General features: G+C 37.4%; 1 protein-coding gene across 4 annotated transcripts in view; it reads right to left on the reverse strand.

Annotated features, from left to right (window-relative positions):
* Positions 1-295: 295 nt before the first annotated feature.
* The window catches only part of FNBP1L (formin binding protein 1 like), a 46,438-nt gene continuing 26,006 nt past the window's right edge, over positions 296-20,727 (reverse strand). For 2 of the 4 annotated variants that reach the window (XM_054165059.1, XM_054165061.1), the window contains 13 exons: positions 19,027-19,174; positions 18,593-18,655; positions 16,988-17,092; positions 16,298-16,426; positions 14,927-15,073; positions 13,940-14,143; positions 11,542-11,700; positions 8,140-8,154; positions 6,257-6,366; positions 5,545-5,677; positions 4,999-5,093; positions 4,381-4,529; positions 296-4,018 (listed from right to left, as the gene is read on the reverse strand). In XM_054165059.1, coding sequence (XP_054021034.1) covers positions 3,840-4,018; positions 4,381-4,529; positions 4,999-5,093; positions 5,545-5,677; positions 6,257-6,366; positions 8,140-8,154; positions 11,542-11,700; positions 13,940-14,143; positions 14,927-15,073; positions 16,298-16,426; positions 16,988-17,092; positions 18,593-18,655; positions 19,027-19,174 — 1,636 coding nt within the window. In that variant the 3' untranslated portion in view covers positions 296-3,839. The remainder of the gene's footprint in view (positions 4,019-4,380; positions 4,530-4,998; positions 5,094-5,544; positions 5,678-6,256; positions 6,367-8,139; positions 8,155-11,541; positions 11,701-13,939; positions 14,144-14,926; positions 15,074-16,297; positions 16,427-16,987; positions 17,093-18,592; positions 18,656-19,026; positions 19,175-20,727) is intronic. The other 2 variants (XM_054165060.1, XM_054165062.1) reach the window with 2 other exon arrangements.

The following is a 20,727-nucleotide window of genomic DNA, read 5'->3' on the forward strand; positions in this document are numbered from 1 at the left end:
ACAACAGCAACGCGGCCAGGAATGAATGATGAACTGGCAAGAACAAACAACCCAGATAATTAAAATGCTTTCAGATATGAGTAAATGTGGGTGTATGTATACATTAAACTTGCTTCATTTACTGAAGTGAATCACTTTGGTAAGTAGTTTAGTTTTGTTTTCCTTCTGGGGTGAAGGCAAAGCACAAGCTGTTAGAACTTTTCACAGGGAACTGGGGTGAATGACATTTTATAGAGTGCTTTTGCAGCAGCTTCTACTTTGTCACATAGAGAACTGGTATATAAACTTTCTGAAACGGTATCAGTTTGTTACCAAAAATATGGTTAGGGCTGCATGTGCTCATTGCCAGTAAGCCTGTTTCTGGAGTGAAATACTACTTACAGCATTTGCAAGTATCTGAATATGCTAACAACACAATCGGCCCCAACACAGTATGAACTGTTCCCACCACCCTTGTACAGTCCGAGCAGAGGCTCTACCACCACCACATGAGGTTACAGACCTTCTGCTGAAAGTATCCCTGTCAATCTGAACAGAAGAAAAATAGGGAAGCTAATTACTTAGACCATGAAAACATTTTTTTATTCCATGAAAATATTCTCAACAGAGAACACTATTTTTAAACAAAGCATTTAACATTTAGGAAATCAACATGTGCACAAGAAAGGATTAAAAATTACTGGAAAAGGTAAGATTCTTTAAGACAACTCACGTTTGGAATTTTAGAATAAGTGATTTATAACTAGCTGTGCAAGTACAAATGGTTTTTTGCTATGTTTAATAACCCTCATACAAGTTGCACTATCCCTCATGAAAACAACCTGCCTCCAAAGGAAGCAAATCCTGGTTTTAGAAAAACAAACAGTAGCGTGAAAAGAACATTTAGTCCTTTACCAGGAAGTGTTATTACTGACCTGCAAGGCTGCTAGCCAGGCAAACCACAGACCCTTTAGCAGAAACTACACAAATCACATTTCCTCCTTTTCTCTAACTTTAAAATTAAAACCCAAAAACCCACTAGCTTTCAAAAGAAAAACAAAAAACCACCCAAACCCCCCAACAAACCACCCAAAACCCCCAAACCCAAAAAACTACCTAAGTAGTTTTGTCAGTATCGAGTAATGTCACATTATTATATAAATAACCCTGTATACAAGCTCCAAAAATCTAAACTTCAGAGTTTAATAGCCCCCATAATACACTAGGTCAAGCTGTGTAATAGTGGTATACATAACAAAAGGAATAAACCTCTACACAAGTCACTCAGATTCAGTCTTACTGGTAGTACAGTTCCTAATAACACTGAAATTAAAAAGAATCCAGCGCTGCTGCATCCAAATATTGCTTCAGACCCAGAAAAACAGGATGTTTCAATGATGATGTCATTTCCCCAAACAGCAGGCGGCTGGCTTGACAAGCTTGCTTTGATACAAGTATCCCTTCCCCCAACATCTCTAGTCTATTTCCTATCGCCCTAATAAATCAGGTATGATCTATTAATAGAACCACAAATGGGAGGCAAGACAACAAAGCAATAGGGGCACTGCAGACAACTATATTTACACATATAAACATATCCAAATTTCAATTGTTTACAAGTAAAAGTGCACATAGATCATTATGAAGTATCACTCAAATTTCAACTGGTCCATACAATGAAGCATCACCTGGAAATGGACTAGCACTGCAGTAATTAGAACTGGAACTTCATAGTGAAAAACTAAAAGACAGTTTCCATAAAAATCTTTTAAAAAAATATTAAAGTCAAATGAAGAGATAGACATTTCAATGTATAAAATTCATGATGCACCATGTATCCAGTAAAGTACAGCTCTAGAAAACACCTACCGTGGCTACCTCAGCAGCTGCAGCACTGTGGAAAGAGCTGAGACACAAAGCCCTTTATGGGATACTGTCAGTGGTAGTGTTGGCAAACAACAGATTTAGGCACTCTAGTTTAAGGCAGCATTTGAATGGCAAGTGGTTGACTTCTCAGAAAACAGTCATTAGCTTGCAGTGGTGAATCTCTCTGGTGGTGTTCCAGGTTTTCAGTGCTCACAACAGGTTACTGAAGTGCTGAAGATGGACCACACTTCTAGGAGTTTCTCTTGATTGCATTGTAGGCTAGAGCTGAGATGTGTCATTTCCCCAAATCAACAGAAATAGATTGTGGTCTCTTATCAGTTATGCCAAAAACTGGAATGTAATGATGGTTGCAGTGGTATAGTTATAGCAGCATACATGGATACTGGGATGAAACTCTAGCACTGAAGGTATTTAAATAAAATTATTTGTTACAAAGTAAGACAAGCAATGATGGCAAAGTGTTATGCTAACATGCCTGACTGTCCCTAGGCATGCAGGAGGAGGTTAATGATGAGCATGGAGGTGGCACAGGCAGACTGGTAACTGACATATCTAGATGATCACCAATTAGAATGGGTTGACAAAGAGCATAATCGAGATAACCAAAACATAGCACAAGCTGAAGTGTAAGCTAAAGTATAGGTTGTGCTCAGGAAAACCTAGGACAATGAAGAGAAAGGAATTTTAGGAGCAGTAGCCTTTTTACTCCGATAATGGAACTCTTTTTCTGCACAAATGAAAGAATTTGTAATACATCCTTACCTATATGTATGGAGATGCTAAGATGTTAGTGACTAAATGTATGTCTGCATGCATTCATGCAACTAGCTTTTCCCCTTGGGCTTCCCAGTCTAGTACCCCACCCCCCCACACCCCCCCAGCAGCTGCATGTAACCTCCTTCAAGATCTCGCCCATTTTCTCAGAAACCCGCTTCAGGAACCTGCAGTCCAAGAGGAAAAAGAAAAGAACAAAGTTACTGAAGGCCTTTAGAAGACAGAGAAGCGTGCTCAGTTCTAACAGGCCGTTCTCAGTGGCTATACATTAGCCTTGTACTTAATTCCATGAACTCTTAGTAGAAGTACAAGCCACAGCTTTTATGTAAGCTTTTTTCCTTCTAGGAATCAAGTAGTGCAATGCCATTTCCAGTCCTCAGTGATATAAGGGTGAGGGGAATTACTGTACATTTAAGACCTTGATTTCAATCTAAACATGATTCAATTCAAAGACCAGCACAGATCAAGAACAAAATCACTCCCTTTTCAGGAGAAGTTTCAGTAAGACATCAAGCATTAGGTGTAGTCTCCGTTTGTTTGTTCAAGGTATCTAGGGTTAAAAGATTAAAGCTGTGTCCAATACGCAATGTTCTACATCACGAGTACTGAAAAGGAAGGCAAGAGGCAGGTCAGTGGACTTTCTGTCCTTAATCGTGGCTTTTTTTCCTGAGTATTTTTGTTGTGCTTTCAGAATGAGAAAACATTTTCCTGTTTAAGAAGTGAAAGCTGCCAAATATTTGCTAAGGAAGGAAATTAATAATTTTCAGTAGTTGAATTGTTAGTTATTACAGGAAAACCCCTCTGTTTCAAACATATAGTGTAAGTCATAAAAGTGGGAACAGCAAATCTTAAAGAGGATTTTAAAACCAAGTAACTTTTTAGCTCTCTATGAAAACAAAATATTCTAGGGAGCAAACACGAATCCCAATCGTTTTTGGTTCAATAGATGAACTGGATTAGTGCTTTGTAAAGCAGGAACAGTAGATCAGTTAAAGCAGAAGACATTGGTCAAAATTACAGACCAGAGTAAGATGCTTTATTTAATATGGTCATCTACCAAAAACCTATAGCAAACTCACATTGCAAACAACAGATCATTGCTGATTTCTGGTATTCTGCTTTCCATGAAACTGTCTAAAACCTACTCTTTTCCACTATTTTCCCTAGGGAATGTACAACTGAAAGCTGCCAGTTTATTGTTAGATATAGGTTACTGCACCTTTGCTGTTTTTCTCTAGCGTTACATCTATATATGACGTTGGCACATAGCCTTCCTCTCCATTATGTCTTCGAGCTCTTGTCCATCCATCTCCTTTGTCCTCCTCAATAATGTACAAAATTTCCCCTTCTTTCATTGCTAGAGTGCCTTCATTGTGACCTGAGAAAAACAAAAGGCAAAGAAGTTTTTCAATGCTCAGGCAGAATTTCAAGTCATTTTCCCAGGGCATATCTTCCAGATGATATAAACAGGAAGAACCAAAAATCGGCACCAGAGAACATATGGTCAAACAGGCTTACAGACAAAAACCCAGACCAGTTTCTGAAGCTATTTGCCAATAGCTGTGCTAACATTTATCTTGAAACAGTACAGAATTACTCCTCAAGAATTAAAGAGATTTATAAAATATTTCCACTGACCCTGTAAGCAACTACTTGCTCAATTACTTTACCTGTCATCTCTATTGACAAATAATCCATGCCTTATAGTCAAGGAATCTTAGTGCATGTTGTTAACCTTACCATCAAATGGATATATTGCCTTGCAATGTCCTATAGCTGGTAATGGATCATCATCTTCAAACTCATCATCAAACTCATTTGGATGTGCATGCTGCTGTGCTGGGCCTCGAACTTCCTGATTTGCATCGTCCGTGTAACTCCCTTCAGGGCTGTAATGCAATGACTGGAGTGTGAGGACTCAGTTTTCAGCTCTAGAACTCGCAACATACATGCATCACAGAAAGGCCAGGCCACGGGAATCGCTCTGGGAATCCCTGTTAGCATGTGTTGTATTTACTGCTGGAGGTGATCTTTCTGAAAATACTGATTTAACAAAGGCTGGGACTGAATTCTGCTATAAAACCGAACAAATGTGACATACATGTCTCTATGGAACATGGAAAACTGGTGAGCCTTACTCAGTGAGCTTTAAAAGGCACTGCTATTTAATGAGTGTTTTGATTAGAGACACCGTTTTTTATGGTACCATAATGTCATGAAGCGCCCTCTAGGATTCAGAACCCAAGAAAGACATAAACTTTTAGAGGGTAAGTAACAATCATTGCCTATCATTTAACTAGCAAACAGAAGTACTGATTCTAGCATAAGACAAAAAAGTAGTAGAGATAGAATAGTGACCTCTCTCTGCCCTGTGTTACAAGGTGGTTGATGTCGCTGCTGTGCCGCCTGTCGCTTCTGGCTGCTACTTTACCTTCAACTTCAGAAAGCCAGGCCTTGGGGAAAAAAAGAAAGACAAATATAGTTGTGTCAAAGAAAACTCGATGCCAAATCAGCAAATACTATTTAAAACAGGCACTTAACTGCAAACAGTTTACTTGTCAGTACACAGCCACAAAAAGATGGCCTTCACATGTGAATGATTACTTCACACGAAGCATGAACCTGTTCCTCATAGAAGCATCAATGTTGACAAAAGACCTGCAAGACTGAGTCCATGCTTAACTTATAGTCTGTAACAGTCTTAAAGGAAAAAAGTCTTTAACCACATGAATTTCAGAATACCGAATACAGGAACTAAACCATGGTTTAGCTGATTAGATGGTGTTGGGTGTTAGGTTGGACTTGATGATCTTGAAGATCTTTTCTAACCTGGTTAATTCTGTATTCTGCAAACACGATTTTACCACTCATTTGTATTTCCAAGGAACTGTTTTAGAGTCTAACCTCATTCTTGTGTATTTCCATCCGAAGACGGTCCATGTTGCTCATAGTCTCAGTTAACTTGGGTTGCAAACTGCCTGGATCACCCATCTGGGGATTTTTTTCATAAACATCCTTCATCTTGATGAGGGCATCTCTAAAAACGTACAAAACCCAACAGCAGTTATAAACATGACATGTATCAGTACTGATCCCCAGTGAAGCTAAAATAGTGTTCATGTGCAAAGACCCTTACCCACAATGCAATACTAAGCCAGACACGAGGAACTCCTGGACCCCATACCCCATGATGCATATCTTTTTCCCATTCTGTCATCTTAGCACTTTCCAGCCTCTCCTTGTGTTCTGCACAAGCACACCAGGACTCCAATTGCCAACTCTTCTCTATCCAGTCTCCATACTGTTTCCCATATTGTTTGTATGCACCATTTCCTAAACATGAACATTTTCTTAATGCACCGAGTTGCAGCTCTGTGGCTCAACAGAGATAGGCATTGGTTTATTTATGTGTGCATTTCCTATGCAACATTAGGATCAAGATGCAAAGAAGGAAGCAACGCTAACAGAACCTACATGCAATAAACCATGAACTACTCTATGTTCTGGAGTAGCCTGGACTAGTATATTCCCTCCTAGCTTCTGAAGCACTGTTGACTGTGGTAGAGGACTTTGAAAGATAGAGAGGATCATTACAAAACTAAAAAATTGCATTCACTTTTGGTCTGTTTCCTTCTGTAGTTCTCTGTTAAGTTCATCAATTCTCTGTTGCAGTTTCTTGCGTCTTTGCTCTGGAGGGAGATGGCTGAAGTCTTCTAGTGCAGGGCCCTGCAAGCAGAATTAGTATTAAACAAGTAATAGGCACTTATCCTGAGAGCTGCACTGGCACACACGGACAGTGCTCACTGGAAGCAGGATGGCCCTTCTTAACCTATCGACATGTTCTTGCTGACAGATCCTAGTCCCTCATTCAAGGTTCTTTCTGCCTTCTCTAACAGTTGGCTTACAGAGGTAATTTCAAATGATACTTAATTATTTTTCTGAAAAGCCAAGGCATGTACCTCCTCCTATATCCAGTGCAGTTAAAGCAGATTTTAAAGGGACAGAATTAATTACTACAGAGTAATTTCAGTTGGAACAAAAATATAAAATGGGTAATAGTATGTATAGAATTGATTCTTTCTTCCAAGTGTTTGTGTTGTATGGCAATTGGGATGCTAGCAAAATACTGTATTTTGGATCTTCATTCCAAAGTACTATTGTAATTTTCTTCTGGAAATTCAGCAATCTTGCTAGAAAACATCAAAACAAAAAGTATTGATGCATTTTGACCTCAAGCAAGACTAGTTCATAGAGCGTGTACGTAGAAAGCTTTTTGCATATCAAAAATTCAACTTAAATTTCTTAATCTGGATCTAAAGTTCAGTTAGTCCAAGTCACTAAAAAAAACCAAATTATGTTTCAGGGAGGGAAAAGCTCCTCTTTCCAAACTTGTTTATTCACTAAAGCTTAAGGCTACCTATTGTTATGAGTCCAAACCTGCAAGATCTGTTTGCAAACTTGTGCTAAGATTACCAACAGGATTGAAGGACTTGGGTCTGCAAAGCAAGGCAAGATAGTTTTGCGGATCTTGTGAGTTTGTTGTGTAAACTGTCCCCTCAGGGTGACAGACACTGGCAATATTAACATAAAGTTAAGTTACGTTGTGTCCTAGTTGCCTAAAAAAGTTGGGTTTAGCACAAGAAACCCACTTGTCATAACAGTAACTCTCCATAGAGGCTAGTCAGACTGGAAAACACTTCTTCTGTCAACCTTAGGGTCAGGTGCCAAGCTTTTAGCACCCTCTCTTAAGATCTTGTCCCTCAACTTCTTGCTTCTTTTGCACTCTATCACTACCTCACTGCATTTTAAAAAGGGAATACAAGACACCATAAAAGGCAGGAGACTACAACAAGATATGATATGTCTCTTTCTAGAAGGGAAAAAAGGAATTAAAATCTTTCAGGTGCTTTTACACACTGTAAAGAAAGAAGACAACAATCACATTCTCTGTACCATTCTTCTTTAGAGGTCAGTTTAAACCAGAGTATCCTGCAGCAATAATCAAAACAGAAGTATTTTTGTGGACTTCTACTGATTTATTCTGCAGAACAACGATATTAAGGTGTGGTTTTCAGTTAATAACAGCTTTTGTAATGTTAGGCATAAAAGATAAACTTTCCTGCAATTTCTCTGTTCAAAGGAGTGGATTTTGCAGTATTCAGTATTTCTCCTTTACACGAGATACAGTATTTTTGTGTATCTATTTTAATGTGGCTTTCACAATTTCACTGACAAAGAGAAACCACCAGTATTTCAATCACCAACTCGTGAATACTGATGAACCCTAAAATTCCCAAATCAGTTTCAGTTGCAGCCAGATTACTATCTAATTATCTTACATTGAGCAGAGATGATTGAGAAGACTGTGCGTATGAGTGGGAAATCTGAAGATGTAATTCAGCACCTGACTTAAAGCACTTATGATATGGAAACACTTTCAAAGATTACTTCCATGCTGTCTAGCAGAAGTACAGCAGACAGATCAGCACACGGGCTTACCATCTTCACCGACCACTGCTCAGTTCAGTTGAAAGCAGAAAGAAACGGGAAATTATTCACATGCAATGACCACTTACAAAAATTATTCATGTCTAAAAAGATAATCTTCAATATATTACTTGAGGATTATAACACCCCCCCTTTTTCTATGAGCACAAATAAAGCAAAATGCAATAATCAGAGATGCACTTCTGCTTTAAGAATTCTGCATTAAAAAGTTTACAAAGCGATAATGGGTAGTTTAACTTGCAAAGTTGTAAACATCACTCAAATTCAAAAGTAGTTTAATGAAGGTTTTTGACTAATATGCTGAAGAACTTCTGTTGTAGGAGAAGAAACACACACACAGCCAACACTGCACACAATAGCAGAACTTGATGATGATGGAGGACTGGCCAGCCATATGCAGATCATTTAATTATAGCTAACAACCCGCTACCGTCACTTTTACAAGTGTAATTTTTAGACTGTTTTTGCTTTATTATCACAGTAGAACTACAATACACAAAGATCTTTTTCATGTTCAAAAGTTAGTCATTTTACTTTCTGAAAACTTGAGTAATTGCTGCTATCCTAGAAATGTTTCAGTCCAGATAAAGATGTTGAAAGAGTTTATCCTTAAGGAAGCAAACAAAACATGGGATGCCACAGCATTTGGAAGAACTACCATTCTTTCCATGACTTTGGACAATCCTTTCCAGAGAAGGGCCAAACAACTTACAACATCTATACCTGACCATTTATGACCCTGAGCAATTGTTAAGGCTGTCAACTGGGGTACACATATGAAATCAGAATCTCTAGCATGAGGAAAGTAAAACACCTGCAATGAACCTCAATGAATTCCAAAGAACACGGCTGCAAACTAAACTCCTTGTTCAACATTAGACAGTCTTCTACAAAAACACATACACATAAGATCTACATATCACTGTTGAGAGTGCATCTATCATACTGATCCAACCTTTTTTGGCAGAAACACAGCTCAGAAAGGATGGCCCAGCACCCTGTCCAGCTACACCTTAAGTCTCCAATGTTGTGGAATCCACCACCTTCCCTGGGGACATTATGCCAATGTCTGATTGTCCTCACTGAAATATTTTCCTCTTGTGTCTAATCAGAATCTCCCCAGGAGTACCTTGTACCTATTACCCCTCATCTTTTCCATGGTATTCCTTGTGAAAAGGGAGTCTCCATCTTTTTTGTAGCCACCCTTTAAACACTGGAACACGTACATGTATAAAGTGGCACTAAGCAAAGACCTCTCATAAGCACTATCTGGAAGTGTTAAGCTGTCAAAGGATAACAAGCAGCACACAATAGCAGCACTGATAAAGCAAGTTGCACTTGCTTACACTTAAACACTTTGTCCAATAACCTTTTATGCAGCTACTGTTTGCTTCTTTTGCTATACATCACAACCCGCAAATCTAATGCATGAAGCACAAAACGAGGGCAGTCTGGTTTTGTGATGTCCAGTGCCTTGAGGGAAATCTTGTACAGGACACGTTAAAACAAAATCACCAGTGTGCTTCCTGTCTGGTGTACGCCAGCTCGTGGATACATCTCGGTAGAAGCAGAAGCAAATTAAGTAGCATTCAGTAGTTCTGCATGTCAGTACCACTGGACAACATTTAGCAGAGACAAAATGTGGAAAACAACTAACAGTTATTAAGCACTGAATCAAGATATATTATAAATACAATACTGATCAATGAGATTTAAAAAAATCTATTAGAATTACAATTTACATTTAAGTTGAAAAGGCACTTAATACATGAGAATGTGATGTCTGTTAAAATGCTTGCCAGGAATGTCAAAATAGATGAATTCTGAAGATTTACAGAGATTAATTATTTAATACTGTGTGGTATTAAGCCAGATTTGTAGGATAGGAGTGGCCCTTGCTGATTGTTATGGAACACTATTCTATGTTAAATTTGTTCACTTTTACAAGAAGAACAATTAAATGGAAGAATTAAGAAAAAAGGGACCATTTTACATGAGCATTCTGTTGTTAGAAACTTTTGCTTCAGTAAGGTTCTAGAACTACCACTATTATGGGATGTTCATTTGCAGACCAGGAGCCAATGCATTTAATGATAATTGAAAGGATGTGTAACCAAGACATTGCCATTTCAACAGCTAATCCAGTTAGTTCCTCACCAAGTACTGAAGAAGGAACATGAATTTCTTGACCAGAACTAAGTATGATGTAAGTGACTCAGATAGGAAAAGGAGAAACTGTCTTTCACAAAATACTTAGAGGACCACCACGATTTTCCAACCATCAAATCCGAAAAATCTAACCAGAAACAGTATTTCCAAGATATCTTGGGGCCTGAAATAAAACTTTAACTCATGCTGTGACATCTTCAGTGTATAACTCGCTGTATTTCAAAAAGACAGTAACGGAGCTTCTAAACCCTAATTTTACTGTGATGCAGCATTGTCTCCACATTATGTCAGTAGCAGTCAACCATCCTTGAAGCACTTAAGACATTAAGACAATATTGCTTTCAAGTATCACAAAATCATGACTATGTAATCAAATGCATCATATTCTGTCATTACTTGGATCAGCAGGTATCACAAAAATACACATACAGTGGGCAGCCGATGCTTTGCTGACATTTAACAATAAAGTGCCAGTACATTTATCACTAGCACCAGAAACGCTATGAGGAAACCACTGAAGATTTTCCTGTTGTTGACTTCCAAACAAGTTCTGTTTGCAGACTAAGCACTACAAATTAGAGGCACTATAAACTGGTAACTCTCAGAACAACGTATTCAGTAGCAATTTCTCACTATTTTTACTGACAAGAACCTTGGACGAACAAGGACCATTTACTAATCAGCAAATGCATCAAAATGTAATCTTTCGGAAATCAGTGGGTTTGGAATCTGCGAGCAACATGTGCTGTAGCATTTGCACACAAAAGAAATTAATGTCTCCTTTCCTGGTTCAGTGACATAATCAAGTACTGTTATTTCAATTAAAAGCAAGTAAGACATCTGACCTGTTGGCTATTTTCTGTGGTGATATACCCAATGATAAATTACTGCAAAAATACATTACATGATGGTAGGAAAACATTTGTGAATGTGAACAACAATGAAGAAAAGTATCAAACGCATGCTGAGCACCCTCTTTATAACACCTTCCTTTCAGGCACAAGTATTTGGAATGCCGTGAAGACCACTTCCATTTTGTTTTACTTTTAACCTGTTGGTAACTTCAGTATAACATGAAACAAAGTATCCTAACAGTGACCTATTGCTGAAGTGTTACTTTGAACAAAGTAAGCCTTATAATGAGGGTGAAGAGCATTACAAAAGCCACATCACAAACACACTGTTCATAGCCCATCATGCATTTGAACTTGTTATCAAACTTACCCCTCTTTTGAGGCTTCTGAAAGAAGGAATTCTGGGCTTCCCTGTTTTTATGTCACTCATGCAATAATGCACTGGTTCAATGGAGAATATGGGATACTGGGACCCATTAGGAGTACTGGATGTATATAAACTAGTAGGGGTTAGGGGTGGGGATTGTGGCTAATGTGGAAATAAAGAAAGCAATAAATAAGCCAAATGTTCAAAGTGATTTTAAAATGAAAATTCTGTCTTACAAAAATAGAATTTCCATCCAACACAGAAACAGCTTGTAACATTCCAGACACATTTACACTACAACTGCATTGATTTTTAAAGGTTTCTGACAGGAATTGATCTTCAGTTAAAGGTTGGTGCAGAGAATGAAGGAACATATAAAAAAGCTCCAGACTCAACACTTTCAACAGATGCCTGATTTTTGTCTTAAACAGGAAGTTCTGCTTTGCCCAGCTTTAGTTACAGCCATTCTCGAAGCTTCTGCATTCCTGCTCATTGTTTGTTCCTACATTTTGATGTACCCTACACCCAGTAAACAAAACCAGAACTGTAGGGTACAGCTATGAAGAATGACAAACAAAAATTATGCTCAGGCTCTGTAGTCAAGCTGGGCTGACATGATGGCTGCATGGCATTCTTAGTATCACCAGAACTTCCTCTACTTTCTCCCTTTCCTTTTTTTCATATTTCTTCTCATTTTTTCTCTCTCAGACCTCTGGTACTTTTTCCTCAATTCAACTTTTGTGTACAATTTCCTCTGCAGCACAACTCACTGTTTTTCAAAAAAAATTTTGTGTCTTTAACTACATCCAAATTAGGTAAATGCATATCTGGAAGTCAAGACCAGACATAGTTTCAGCTAAATGAATGATCAAAGGCTACCACGAATTCTCCAGGTACAATAATTAGCATGTTTTTTATATTAGCTAATTTAAGAATATGTTTTAAAACTCATAAATAGTATCTGGAATTAAATTTGTATTTCCTGGTAAGAATTCTGCTCCCAGGTGCTGTAGATGGCCCCTCCATCCTTTCCCAAAACAGCTGAAAAAACAAAGGGACATAATCTTCCATTTCCTCCAGGTCCTCAAGGAAGAAATGCATGCAGTATGTACGTGTGTATATCTGTGATTCTGTGCAGGAAACAGTAAGGCTGACTCTCTAAATGCTACATACAAAGTGAACAAACTGGGGAGAATAAAGAGTAGGGAAAGTGCTGTCAGCTTTCTTCAGCCCTCATCTTGTCAAGTTACTTCTTGTAACTACAGTAAATGCCAAGGTCCAGACTAAACCAATACATTTTCATAGCTTCCCTCTCCAAAATCCTTGGAAAGATGTTTTGTTGTCAAACTGCTAAGCATGATCCAATTACAGAACAGACTGAATCTCACTCACCTCTGCAGCCAAATGCAACAAATAAACTAATGCATGAATGCATTTGAACTATCATCAATCATTAGTTATACAATCCATTTTCACTTTGTAACACAGCTGCAGATAAGTAATACACTGAAGAAGAAGGAGCTATATCCTTTCTGTAAAGATCTGTTTTCTTGGAATCCTATTAAGTGGAAAATAAATCCTACCACTAACAAGCTCTAAGAATAGTTTCCTATAATAAATGGCAGAAACTGACTTGGAGCATTAAAATAACCTCATAGAAACTTGTAGGAATAATTAAAATTACTCACTGATACACTCTGATATTAAATGAAGACCTAGCATAACATTTAAATATGTTTATGCTTCATTATTCACTTACATAGCTAATGCATGCATTGTAATGTGCATGGGGCACAGGAACTGTTAACTGAAACGCAAGTCATTTCTCTGCTTTACATTTTTTTTTTGAGTAAGGAGTATTTTTCCTTATTTCATAATAGTATTTCATCTGGGCCAATACCTGTGTGGATCTTCAAACATATGCTTTAGTACTGAGGTAGACAAAACTCAAAAGTTTTCAAAATTAGCAGCAGACATAAAACTATGTAGCATCTCCATATACAGACAGCAATAAAATGCAGCATTTAGGAAGGGGTTCTGAAGTCTGCCCAATTCCAAAGCATATTCTTCCCTCCCCTTATTTTTACATGCAAAATTATCTATCACTGTTTCTATGCAACTGCAGAGAGTCTTTATGGAAACTTCGACATGGGAAGCCACTGCTATCAAATAACTATTTGAAACATTCCCAGACACAAATCTTCCCCCACGGAGAACTTCATTTGTAATATGGTAGTATCCAAACCTAATCAAAACCTTCAGATCTACTACTACTTATGCAGATTTTAAAAGGCAGTGGTAGGCAAGGGGAGAGTTATTTTAATGTAAAAAAAATTACTGCTTCCATGCACTCTAGGCCTTCACATTTTCATTTCACAAATAGTAATTTCTTAATTGTTACCTTTGGCTTCTTTCCAAATAGCCACAGCTTTCCTTTAGCCTTTCCCACTGTAGTTTTTGAATCATTTCTCATTCCTTCCTGCTTTGGTGTACTGATGGTTCCATCAGAGATAGTTCTGTAAATATTCTGGCTGTAATCTTCAAATGGAAAATCTCCAGGAGGTTCAAAACCGGATTTGAAGCAGTCTATCACTAGTTGAGAGTCCTAAACATAGGACATTAAGGAGTTTAAAAAACAAACCAAGCAAATCCATCAAGAACCAGAGACAGAAATAAACAGAGACATACATTTTCCCTTTATTTGAAGAGATGCACAGATAGGAAAGAGAGGTCAGAATTCATGCTTTTGGACAGATCAAGTTAAAGATCTGTTCTGTTTTTCTCAGCAGTATTACCATGAGTATAAACCAAAGCACACCCCACTATTCAGAATCCAGCAAATAAACTTGTGATAACCCTTGTAGTATAAAACAGGACATGCTATAGGGCCAACTACTCCACCTTCTAATCCTTCAACATCAGCACTGAAATGACAGTAACTTTAACAAACTAGACGTAGTGTGATGTTACAGACAATAACCTGTATTAGAAGGAATAAGTGCCAGGAGCTGCAATCAAACAAGACACAAACAGATACTTTGTTAATGGAACACACTGAGATTAATGCCATGCACTGCAGAAAATACCAACCACACTGGTATTCTAGGATGTTTCAGGACAAACAAAACAGTATGTCCCAAGTCACATACAGTGAGAAACTGTCAAAGACCTTCAGATCACAAGAAAGCAATAAACCAGGAACAGAACAGAGACTGAAAGTGGAAGTGACCATTTAGGCTAAAACTGAAGTCACAACACCTCTCAAGCAGACAAACATTTGACAACAGAAAGACAGACGTCTGGGGTAAGTCTGCCTTTGTCCTTTCCACAGCTTCCATATCAGTTAAATTGCTCAGGCACATTTAACAAGTCACTCAATTCTACTTACTCTGTGTTCATCAACAGATTTCGCTGCTAGGATCATCCCCTCTAAACATTTAGAGATTATCGGAATAACCTTGCGCTCGGAGTCAGCAAAGCCTTTGTAACATTCGCTGAGTTTGATAGTCCTCCTTTCATCCATTTCTTGAAGTTGCTGCAAGCACAAAGCAAGATAAAATAAACTTCTTGCGTGCAGATTTTTTGTCCCACAATCCCAATGTATTCCAATACTGTGGTCACCGCCATAGTGCAGAATTGCTGTGCTTTCCCAGTGCTTTTATTTGCTTAATAAAGCAAATTTAATAAATCAAGCCTTTCCCGACACAGACTTAAGATGCCCAGAAAAGGAATCATGAAGCTGATATGCTTTACATAATTTTTGAAAATAAAAGGACTGGATTTTCTTTTCCCTGTTCTTTTTTAAAGCATGTGTACAGTGTCTACAGCCACCTACTTAGTTTAAAATATTTATTTTATGCAGAAATGGAAACTACAGTAAAGAAATCATACTCATTTCTGCATCTCCTCTCTCCTAGTTCCAAATAATTTCTCTGGTGATAAAGATCTCTATCTTGCTTTTACTTTTATACTTTCCAATAAATATCAAGGAACTGATAAAAATGTACTCCCAAGAGAAAGCAGGACTAGGCCTCTCCACTCTTACTGGAGATTTCAAAAAAACATAAGTAATATTTTACCATAATAATAGATTTTTGCCCTAGAGAAATAAAGGCAGTAACCCAAAACCCTGGTCCAAGCTACAAAGATGATCAAACTGTTTCTCCTGGGAGTTGACTGCAATTCTTCCATTAGTGTGCTTATGCCAGATCTACTGCAGTGCTGTTTAACAGTTTAAATATTACAACATTCTTCAATAAGCCAAGTGGTGGTGGTGGGGGGGAAGTACTTCTGCCTTCAATTCACCTAGTTCATACCTGTACATGACATACATTAAACCACAGAGTCACAATGAGCTATAGGCTTTCCTTCATCTGTCAAAGCATTTACACACTTAAGTGTCAGAACTAGTGATCAAACCTTGTTAGAATGATTGTTTTAGTTTTCTCTCACCCAGATGTCTAAAATGCTTATTTTGCCACACCTCTTCATCAATACTTACAGTTTATAAGATACAGACTGTGTAAATATTTTCTCCACAGAAAATGTAAGAGATTATTTTCATTAAAAGTCTAAGCATAATTACTGTAAGCAGTAAGTCTCATGGTAAAACGCAGACGGCATCAAGATTATGCTGACTTCTTGATAAAATTATCCACTAAAATAAAATTAAGTTTCAAGTTTTAAAATCTTAGTCTTTAAAAGATCTTTAAAATCTGCCTTAGAAGATCAGATGTATTTTCTCTGTTAATTACTTTACCTTATAAATCTGAGGAATGACAATGTAGTAGTGTTTGTGCTGTTCTCCATTAAAATTCTGTAGTTGTGCAGCATACTCGTTTTTGTTTTCATCAGCCATATGTGTGCGCAGGTTTAACTGTTGCTTAGCCTAGTAGGAAAGACTCATTAGTTCAAACATGTCTTGTTCTTTTCAATGACTTACAGCACTATTTTGATTTATTTTACCAGCTAGGCAAAAAAAAAACAACTAATCACAACTAATCAAAACTGACAGTCTTATACCTGAAATAAAACGAACGTGAGACTTGATACATACCAGTGGTCTACAGACACAATTTGTTCTATACACAGAGAGAGGTCCCTTTGCCACATTGCTTAAATGTGCATTGTAAAAATCATGGAAGTGACTGAACACATACATATGATACACACATATGATATGAACACATACATGTGATACTCAGTAGCAAGCCTGCCAGTTTAAGGAAGATAGTCATCATCTCAAGAGCATCATTTTAACACTAACGGAAATATACTCCCTCTCTGTGCTGTCATATATTTTATGGCAACTTTGATTTTGCACATTAAAAAAAAAAAAAAAAAAGTGCACCTTATTCACAATTTATACACTCAAATATCTCTGTTCCAGTAGTACAATAAACATGTAAATACAATATTTTTTATAATAAATAAATGGCGCCACTCTCACCTTCTCGACGTCAGCCTTTGTCGCATTAGTGTCGTTGTCCAGTCTTTCGTAGCTTTGCTGTGCCTTCTCTGCTTCTCTGCATTCTCTCTCAAATTTCTTTTTGCTCTACAAAAGCCATAACTTACTGTGACCACTACCCCATTTTGGGGATACAATAGAGTATTTCTGAATTCTAAATATCAAAGCTCCTATTTAACTATCTTACATTCACTAGGTACTTTAAATAAAGGCGTTGTTCACACAGCAACCAAGTCTCACCCTGAAGCACTAGCAAGAAAACAACTGCAGTTTTGCTACAAAACCCAAAAGAATGAAAGATCCACAGCTAGTTATAAAGAAACGAGCCCGCTTTCTAGCCTGACTTCAATAACCTAAATAAAAGCTAGGGGCCAGAAAACTTAAATCTGGACTTGTATGAATAAAATTTTCAAGTTCCCTTCTATCAATTAATTGAATAAATTCAACTACCTTATTTTGAAGGTAGTCTGAAGGACTTGTCTACATTATAAGATCTTAACACATCCATCCAGTATCATCAGTATTCACGTAAACTAGCCTAGCAGCACAGACAGCAGGATTCGATCTACTTGATCTTCAAATTATCCAGCTGTTGTCAGGACAAGCACTGTAGGAAAATCTGCATCTCAAAAAGTTAGTACCTCTAGAAATAAACTAGTAAAGGAGATTGTGTGTGTGAGCACTGCTCTCCTGCTTCAGTGGAACTGAAGGTAGTTGAGGTAAACATGTCCATTAAAGGCTACATGCATTTAAAAGATTCACTTTGCACTCAAGTAAATACAGTACACTGCATCACAACTGTTTGAGCTGAAGTGTGGGAATTATCTTGGTGAAGGGTGATAGCATGTAAAAAGTACCACACTGATCTTCTCATGATGACTTAAACTGTTTGATACGATACTGAAGCAAGACACTGATTATCTGGGTCCACAACAAGAAAATAGAAATTCAGCTCTCCAGTATTGCTTCATGATAATCTGGACCAATGATATAATAGATTTCTAAAACCAGCCAGCATATTAGAATGCATCTTGAGAACACCTGGTTGAATTATACATTTTCTCATCTATAAATCAAAGTCTCTCAAGATAAAGGATCTTATAATCTGTTTTTTCCAGAGACATTTGATTCCTGCATTTCTGTTAAAAAGTAATTCTACCTCCTGAAAGTATAATAGGTCTATAGTGGTACTATTGAATAGACCTCATGTAACAAACCTACAAACTCAAGTTAAATAGAGTGATTTAAGATTTCACATTCATATTAATAAATTGTCATTATTAAGTACTCTCTAAACAAAAAATCCGTGGAAAAGCAACCAAAGAAGTGTATATAACCACATCAAAAACAGCTTCCTTTATGCTGGATAAAAAACAAGGCTTCATTCAAACCTACACATGAGATGTCTTTTTTCAATAGGGAACCATAAACCCATTGAACTGTATTTTGGATGTTAATAAGTCTGATCTGGACATTCATTAATATAGCTAAATGTTAAAGCCTAAGCAAGACAGATGACAACAGTTCCATTAGGCTGTATATTTGACAGGAGAAAAAAAAAAGGACCAAATCAAAACACAAACTCACATTATCCATCTGTTTCCAGCACATGTCCAGATACTGTTGAGCCTTTCGCCCTTCCTGAAGATGCTAAAAACATCACAGATAAGTTTAATTTACATATTTTAGCACTGTTACCATTAGTCCCTGCTCTAACTGACTTTGGTGTGAAGGATCACCCAGAAATTACCAGTACTTTTGGAACACATTACTGATGATATTAGAACAGTATCAAAGAGAAAAATTACACTGGCAAAAAGGTTACTAGTAACCACTGTCTCCCAAGAGTTTTAATAACTGTAGTAAAGCAGTACAAAAAACACAGGATAACTTTCATTTTATGCAGGTATTACAAAACCTACTGATTGCCAAATTCCTGGAATTGGGTAAATAAATACATTAATTCATTAGAAGACATACACATTTTGCTAACTATTATCACATAAAACCACAGAAATTACCATTTTTCTCTCAGTTTTTAGATCATGAGAATATCTCATCAATTCTCCATAGACTCTGTGTCCCATTTCTTCTGCAACTACTTCTCGTTGTCCTGCATAGTCATTCAATTCATTAAGGATGTTAAAGAAGGCAATACACGAAGTGAACCTGACAGAAAGCACACAAACACACGAGTACAAAAAGTGAGACAGGTTTTTTTTAGCATAGTCTGTACTCCTGAATCAATTAAAAAAAAAAAATCATAAATTTGTTACAATAAACCTTATCTTAATGCTTACTGAATTATAGGAGAAATGCAAGTTGGGAAAGCCTATATTAAGCCTAGCGTGTACTGCATGTTGCAATGTCTCTTCAAACACATTTTATAAGAATATGGATTTTTGTGGATGGAAAAGAAAGAAGAATACTACCTGGAAAGCCCTGTAGTATAGTGGTATCTCCTAAGCTGTCAACTGAGAGGCCTGAGCTTGGGAATGGATACATACATCCCTAGGCTTGGAGGCTGAACTTGCTGCAGAGATGATGTGCTTGGAAGTCTTGAGGGTGGAACATGCCAATCATACCACTCAGAACAAGTTTGCTATCAGCTCTGGAGTCAGCTGCCTCTTTGCCTGCCCACCTCTTGGCTGGAAGTAAGGTGCCACTATGGCTGGCACTAAAAAGGGGGGAAGAGGAGGGGCAAAGGGTAGAAAAGTGTGTGTGGAAGGGAAGAAAGGGAAAAAAACACAAACAAGCACCACATTAAAAAAATACATCTTTCTCTCTTGACTGTGAAATACTGCCATCTCCATAGGCTTGGCTCTGGGGAATTCAAATGCCACCCTAGCACCAGAAATCCCATTCCCTGTGGCACAGGATCTTTAACTAGTTGAAAGAGCTAAAGAAAATCCCAGGCACTCATGTGCTCTGGCTGCAATCTGAAACTTGCTCACTTTCTTTTCTTTCTAGGAGTTATCACTAAAGAAAAAAGGAATTCTTTTTCTAATTAAAAAATTACTATGGACAGCAAAACAAGCACCTCTCTGCTAAATAATCATAAAGTTGCTTAGCACAAATTGCACCTCCACAGTTAAGACATTCATTTACTCTCTCTTGAGTCAAAGTCGGTGGTTTTAAGAGCTCTGCTTGCCCAAAACATAACCATTTTGTGTACACTCAAGCCCCAGTATAGAAATGTATAGCGACATTTGTATTGGTGTACAAATGCACTGAAAAGCTCTACTGAACTAAACAAAAAAACCCCATAGCCTAAGGACATAATTGCTTTTCTATTAGAAAAATAATTAGTGTTTTTTCTATTGGAAAAAATTAATACTAGACTGTACATAGTATACTAAACTTCTGCTTTCAAACTTTCTGTTAGCTACAGATTAACTTGGAATGGAGCACATACAACCTGCCATGTTTACTAGTTTAAAATACAAATAGAAGTAAACTCAGGTTTTATGCTTAAGTGAAACAGAACTCTAAGAAGCCAAGCACAATTCTTTTGTTGTATTAGCCAATTTAATCCTTTATCTTAGAAAAAGACACTAACCACCAAAAAGCCCAAACAAAATCACCAACACACACACACACAGAGCAATAGAACCACAAAACATCAGAAAACCAAACAAAAACCAGTTATAAAACCAAACAAACCAACCCACCCAACCAAAACCTATAAAAGGGCAGAGTGTACAAGTGTACTGTAGTCCTCA

Source organism: Dryobates pubescens, chromosome 11, assembly GCF_014839835.1.
Source record: "Dryobates pubescens isolate bDryPub1 chromosome 11, bDryPub1.pri, whole genome shotgun sequence".
Classification (NCBI taxonomy): Eukaryota; Metazoa; Chordata; class Aves; order Piciformes; family Picidae; genus Dryobates; species Dryobates pubescens.